The sequence below is a fragment of the Hibiscus syriacus genome, unplaced genomic scaffold, assembly GCF_006381635.1.
Source record: "Hibiscus syriacus cultivar Baekdansim isolate YM2019G1 unplaced genomic scaffold, ASM638163v2 tig00110065_pilon, whole genome shotgun sequence".
Classification (NCBI taxonomy): Eukaryota; Viridiplantae; Streptophyta; class Magnoliopsida; order Malvales; family Malvaceae; genus Hibiscus; species Hibiscus syriacus.
This window is the reverse complement of record NW_024062585.1, coordinates 3,426,490-3,433,240: the sequence shown is the minus strand read 5'-3', so window position 1 is coordinate 3,433,240 and position 6,751 is coordinate 3,426,490. Positions and strand designations below refer to the sequence as shown.

The window sequence follows — 6,751 nt, the reverse complement described above, 5'->3', positions numbered from 1 at the left end:
CAATTATCGACCAGTGACCGATTTATTATAAATCAACAATGTTAGTGACTAATTTGTTACTTTTGAAATTTTAATGGAAAAAACTAAAAATTTACCTAAATATTAGTGACCATTTGTGTAATTATCCTTTATAAAATCATATCTAACGTTACTTTTATTTCATTTTGATCATCTGTCACTAAAATATAAATCAAACTATTAATGTGATATTATTTTTTTTTTTTCAATGATGAAATATTAACATTAGTACTAATTTTTTATGATAAATGATAAAAAATATTCAAAATATAAAAATAGATATGATTTTAGAAAATAATTAAATAATCAAAACAAAACGGTGAAAATAAGTGAGTAACTAAACACGTAGTTTACCCAAAACACTATATGGCAATCGGTTGGTGTGCCCATTTCAGAGTTCAGACGATTCCCACCACAACAATCTAAAGTAAAGTTGTATCGTTTCTTATCTACATAATACACACTTGCGATTCTAACCAAAGAAAATAAAAGTGGAAAAGAAATGGGCGTGGTAATCATCGACGGATCCACGGTGAGAGCGTTCGTGGCAGACGAGGAAGAGTTCAAGAAGAGCGTGGACGAGAGTTTCGCCTCTCTTGACCTCAACAACGACGGCGTACTCTCCAGATCGGAGCTCCGCAAGGCCTTCGAGTCACTCCGCCTCCTCGAGTCCCACTTCGGCGTGGACGTCGTCACTCCTCCCGAACAGCTCACTCAGCTTTACAATTCCATCTTCGAGAGGTTCGATTGCGACGGCAGCGGCACCGTTGACCCCCAGGAGTTCAGATCTGAGATGAAGAAGATTTTGCTTGCTATTGCTGATGGGTTGGGCTCTTGCCCTATCCAGATGGTTCTTGAAGATGATGACAATAGTTTTCTGAAGAAAGCTTCTGATCTTGAAGCTGCTAAGCTTGAATCCAGCCACACTAAAGCCACCTGAATTATGTGCCAGGTTTCTATCCTTCAATTTACGTTTATATTTTGGATCATTTCAATTTTCGAACCTGTTTGTAATTGGATCTATCTAATATATATATTAATAAAAGAGGACAAAGTTTAATAATATTCTCATAAAAATACAAAATCCGAAGAAGAAATCGAATCTACATAAACTTTAAAATTATTTCAAAAATATATAGATCAAATGATATAAAACTATTTTATTTTAATCAATATTTAAATTTAAATTCTTGAATATACAACAACGATGAATTTTTTTATTTGATTTAATTTAATTATTTTTTAATTAAACAATTAAATGAAGAGACATTTATAATTAAAAAATAAACCCTTTAAAATTACAATAGCAATATAGTAGTCCCTTCCTATTAGCTACAATAATTACACATAATGTTTTATATGGTAAGAGTAAACAAATGATGATGCATTATAGTATGTTGTTTTAAATTTTTTTTATTATGAAAATTTACAAAATATTTTTTGTTAAGCATATTTATTATTAAAAGTTATAAAATGATCGATCGATTATTTTTATGTTTTAAATTTGTCATTTTTAGTAAAAAAATATTATAGTTGGAGTTACAAATTAACCTATTGACTGTTATATGATAGTCGTTTAAAATCTTGAGATCAAATTTTGTCATATCATAATTAATATGTTAATATTCATACATTCAATTTAGTCTGATATCATTTTTCTAATGAAAAATAAGTTAAGAACATATAAACAGTCGAATGATATTTTATAATTTTTAATAGTGAAAATACTCAATAAGATATTATTTTAATATAACAGAAATATATATATATATATATATTAATAATAGTTTAACCTTTCTTTATTTTTGATGCACGGGGAATTCACATATAATTACTAGTGCAGAGCAATTATCAAGAAAATCATCGAGATCCATAAATTCATATTTCTAAAATATTATCATAAAAAAGGCCGCCTTGGTGATGTGGTTATTGAAAATTGAATTTTCTTCGATGAAGTGTTTATTTTATTGATAATATTTATTTTAAATTTTTTTGCACCTATATTAAAATTTGAGTTTTCTTCGATTAATTAATTATTTTATAAAATATATTTATCTTAAAAAATATTTTTAAATCCGTTATTAGAAAAAATAATTTAGAAAGATATATGCATAATAAAATACACCATTTTATTTCTTGAGATTAAAGGATGCATTCTTTCATACCAAAGCTCCGCTTTTATAAAATTCAGGAGAGAAAAATGACAAACTTACATAATATCATTAAGTTATTTTTGAGCTTTGATCTCTATAAAAAACTTATTTTTTTATAAATTTTAAATCTAATTTTAATTTTGTATAGATAGGAGAAGGATAACTTTAAGGGAAGAAAGAAGAATACTCTTGATAAATTTAAAACCTATAACCTAAAAAAATATAAGGGAATATGGATAAATAACTTAACCAACCGACTAAATGTGTTTATTCTCATAGTCCAAACATTTAAGAAATTAAAACTAGATATAAACAACATTTTAAGATTTTTTTTAGATACCCAAATTATATTTTGTGGAGTCACAAAAGATATCTCAAGTTATAAAACAACACAAGGAAAAGGCATGTGCAGATTCACACATAATTTCTCTTTAAGCGTGATTATTCGTTATGGACGCATGTAGAGTTATTCATCAAATTGCCTTTCAAGAAGAATGAAGATGTCAACCATCAAAGGTTAATCTTTCATGAATGAACCCTGACCATCAGAAGCTTCAATAATCCGAATGTAAAGAGCTCAAACCACAAGGATTTATCGTGTCCTCAATCTCACAATGGGATTGTTAAGCCTTTTTATGTTGACAAGAGAGTGGAACATGCCCGATGAAAACTTAGATTGGTCATTAATTATCTATTATAAATATAACAATCAAAAGGAAAACCTTATTTAAAAAATCATAAAGAATAATAAAAAAACAAATACTTGATTTCAGTCCTATCAAATAAATGGAAACGAGTTGAGACCTACAATTACTCAGTTTTCTTAAGATAAATTTTTGTTCATTTTAGATGATCATCGTACATTATCACAACTACAAAGATCATGAATTATACCCTTACTTGCTCATATCACTTTAAACTAGGAGAGAAGAAAATGTATTTTTCGAATTGTGATTTACCTAACCGGTTTAGGAGAATAATTAGAGATATTTTATGAAATTAAGGTATTTCGGTATCAAAAAAATACAATATTTAAATCAAATATAAATTCATGAACTACACATCTTCATCCTATTAATATTCAAATTTAAAGTGATAATAAATTATCTCTTTTAATTTGGAATATTAAAAATTGATATATTTAAAGAAAAATTTACATAAAAGTGGGCTAAAATATTTATAGGCTTCCAAAAGATCTTATCAATATGAACATTCGCATCACCCACATCATACGGGTGCACCCCCAACTTAATGGGTTCGGCAAGCTTAGATTTACACCTAAGTCATTCAATAACCAATAAGTGGGTTGGTGTATATAAACACTTCTCATGCTTATTATCCTAACATGTGATAGATGAGTTTTTTTATTTTCCTTACACAATTCACAAGTACCATGCTTTGAGTACCAATTTTTCATTCATCATTCAATCGTTTTGAGCATATAAGAGACCGTTGTAAAGGTCTCATAAAGTAGAATATCAATACTAAATTTGTCATTCAAATTGCCACATTTTCCACACATTATTAACCTCTCAATCATTTCCCTCAAGATGACAAATTCATTCTGCGAACTTGGAATGCATAATTCTCCAGTCTTGCCAAAGCAAAGCTATTTTTCAAATTAGATCTTCAAGCTAGATTTTGGCAACTAGGCATATATCTTGTAGAAAAACTAAAATATCATTTTATATATCAAACACTTATTTCAAGTCGAAGGTTATGTCATTTGGAGGTGGATGGATGGTCGTCTGAGCTAATCAGGAGATGTTCGAGGAGTTACTAGTGTCATAGAGGGGGTGGCTGTTTGGTCACTGGAGTCCTGGTCCTTTTGATCTCTCTTACATGGATATTTATAGCACTTTGGATTTGGCTTTGTTGGCAGTTGCCATGTCACCAATCTTGATTGGTCATCTCACAATTGTCATATGGTTGGTTCTGATTGATTATTTCATGAGGGGGAATCATTTGTGCTGATTGATTTTCTAGAGTCATCATGTCATTAGTCTTGATTGGATGCCTTCAGGGTGATAGGTTAGGTTGAGGTGCCACGTGTATCGACCCGTGGTTGTTGCAGGGCCGGTTCTGGGTATTTTTTGACCCGAGACGAAATAAAAAAATGAGCCCCTATTTATGTTATTTATTCTTTGGTCCAGACGAAATAAAAGAAATGAACCCCTATTATAAAAAATATTATAGGCCCTTATCACTATTATGGGATCGAGAACCCAGAAACGCCATAAAAACGCCGCTTCCTGAAGTGGAATTGGCGGGTGCTGAGGGTTGGGGTTGAAAAGGAATGGATGATTGGGCCCTTACCACTATGGAAAATATTATGGGTCCTGGGCGGGCGCACCTCCTGCCCCAGCCCTGGGCGGGCGACCCTCCTGCCCCGGCCCAGTGCCAGCTCTGGGTTGTTGTTGATTGCCCGCAGGTTGTATTCGCGTGGTTGTTCGCATGGTAATGAGGGTCCATATGGGCCTTGTGTTCGCAAGTAGGGGTTGCAAGTCTATGGCTTCGCATGTGGTAACAATTGCCCCCGAATTGATGGAAGGTTGCAAAGTGACTTTCGCGAGCCTGAGAATTACTAGGTCTTTGGCACCAAAAGAAGCATTTTAGGAGTTCTATTTTCTCTGGATATTGAATTTTGAAATAAATGGCTTTATTTGGGTGACTTTTGGGTTGTCACATGTTTTAAAATTTTAAGCCCTGAGAGATGAATAGATTTGATATTTTTATTAAAATGAATCATTTTATTATACGAAAGGAAACATTTTAAAGAAGTTTTATTTGTCTTACAAATAGCGTCGCTTGTGGGGTTTTTTTTTTTGAAATTTTCTCGTTTCCATTGTTGATCTTTCCTCTTGAGAAGTGTAGGTAACCCTTTCTTGCTTTTCTACTTTTCCCTTCTGATATCCTTGGGACAACGATGGTTAATGACAAATATGATTGTAACAAATCTGAGGATGAGATGTTTCGGACATTAAAATGTAGGGTATCCTTTATGGAGATAATTTTAGGTACCAGTTTAGTCTGGTACAAGCAGGCGTGGGTATTTTCCTTTTTGGTACCTATTTTTGTCTTCGAGGCTAGTTTTCATTTACCCTTTCACGTCTTTTTCATAGATTGATTGAACTGGTATAGGATGTTTTCAAGTCAATTGGTTGGTTCCGATTGGTGGGTCTTAATGACCTACTTTTTGAGTTGTAAACTTCATGGGGAGGAGCCATCAATAACTGTCTTCTACCATTTCTATAATGTTTTTTATGCTAGTGAAAAATCAACATGGGGATTTGTTATGATTTCCCTTTACCATGGGATGACACCGGTGATGAGTAATATTTCCTTTAACTTTTGCCTCAGCCAGTCAAACTACATTCAAGTGGAGCGACGATTCGGGGAGTTTCAGTTTTCTTTGGTCTGATGTATTCCTGCTAAGGGTAGGTGCGTTCCTCCCAAAGAGTTTTCTGTTGAGGAGGCGAGGCAAATTCGAAGGAAACAAAGTGGGACTTTTTCATGGTTTGAAGAGGTCTGCACGATGGTAAATGTGTGGAAGTATTACCAATGGATGGGAATCTATTGAGGGCACTAACCTTTCTAAGAAGTTTTTGACGAATACCCTCAAATGCATGGAAGTGTGGCCTTAATGTTGGAGAACCTATTTCCTAGTGAGAGAATTTTGTTGGAGTTAAAGGAAGAATCTTCTAATTTCTTTGGCCACTATACCGATGCCTTGTCTGCCTTTGGAGGTATAAAGATGAAGGAGAGTTTGTGGGACAAGGGAAAGATAACTACAGCAAAATAGAGTTTTAGCGACATTTTTTTAGTCCTATAACGGTATTTTTAAGCGCCGCTAACAGCGCTTGCGGCAATCGGAAAAACACCGCAAGAAGCGCTGTTAAAACCAGCGTCGCTAAAGTTAGCGGCGTTTGAGAACCAAAAACGCCACCATAGGTCAAGATCTATAGCGGCGTTTTTGAAACAAACGCCACAAAATGTCGATATCTATAGCAACGTTTTTGGAACAAACGCCGCAAAAAGTCTATATCTATAGCGGCGTTTTTGGAGCGAAAGGTCGAGAACTATCACTATAGCAAAACATGTATTTTGCGGTATTTTTTTTACCTATAGCGGCATTTTTAAGCGCCGCTAAAAACACATGCGGCGTTATGACAAACGCCGCAAAAAGCGCCGCTGAAAATAGCGCCGCTAAAGTTAGCGGCGTTTTTTAAAAAATGTCGCAATAGGTTACAACATATAGCGGTGTTTTCTGAACAAACGCCGCAATAGGATTTGTTATTTAGCGGCGTTTTTCAGAAAAACGCCGCAATAGGCGTTGATGTTTAACGGCGTTTTTAGAACGCCGCAAATGGTTTTGAGATGTAGCGGCGTTTTACTTAAAACCGTCGCAATAGGTTTTGATATTTTGCGATGTTTTTCCCAAAAATGCCACAGTAAGTTATGTTTTTTAGCGGCGTTTTTATCGAAAACGACGCAATAAGAGTTGAGAATTAGCGGCGTTTCTAGTGCAAAACGCCGCAAAAGGTCAAACCTATAACGGCATTTTTGGAAACAAACGTCGC

General features: G+C 33.8%; 1 protein-coding gene across 1 annotated transcript; it reads left to right on the top strand.

Moving 5' to 3' along the window:
• The first annotated feature begins 426 nt into the window (after nt 1–426).
• Nucleotides 427–995, top strand: LOC120214458. Its single transcript, XM_039212345.1, has one exon. It carries the CDS (start codon nt 521–523, stop codon nt 956–958), a length of 438 nt encoding a protein of 145 aa, XP_039068276.1. The 5' UTR covers nt 427–520; the 3' UTR covers nt 959–995.
• Nucleotides 996–6,751: the final 5,756 nt, after the last annotated feature.

Coding starts and splice junctions, on each gene's coding strand:
- LOC120214458 (XM_039212345.1), top strand. CDS start 521: ATGGGCGTGGTAATCATCGACGGATCCACGGTGAGAGCGTTCGTGGCA.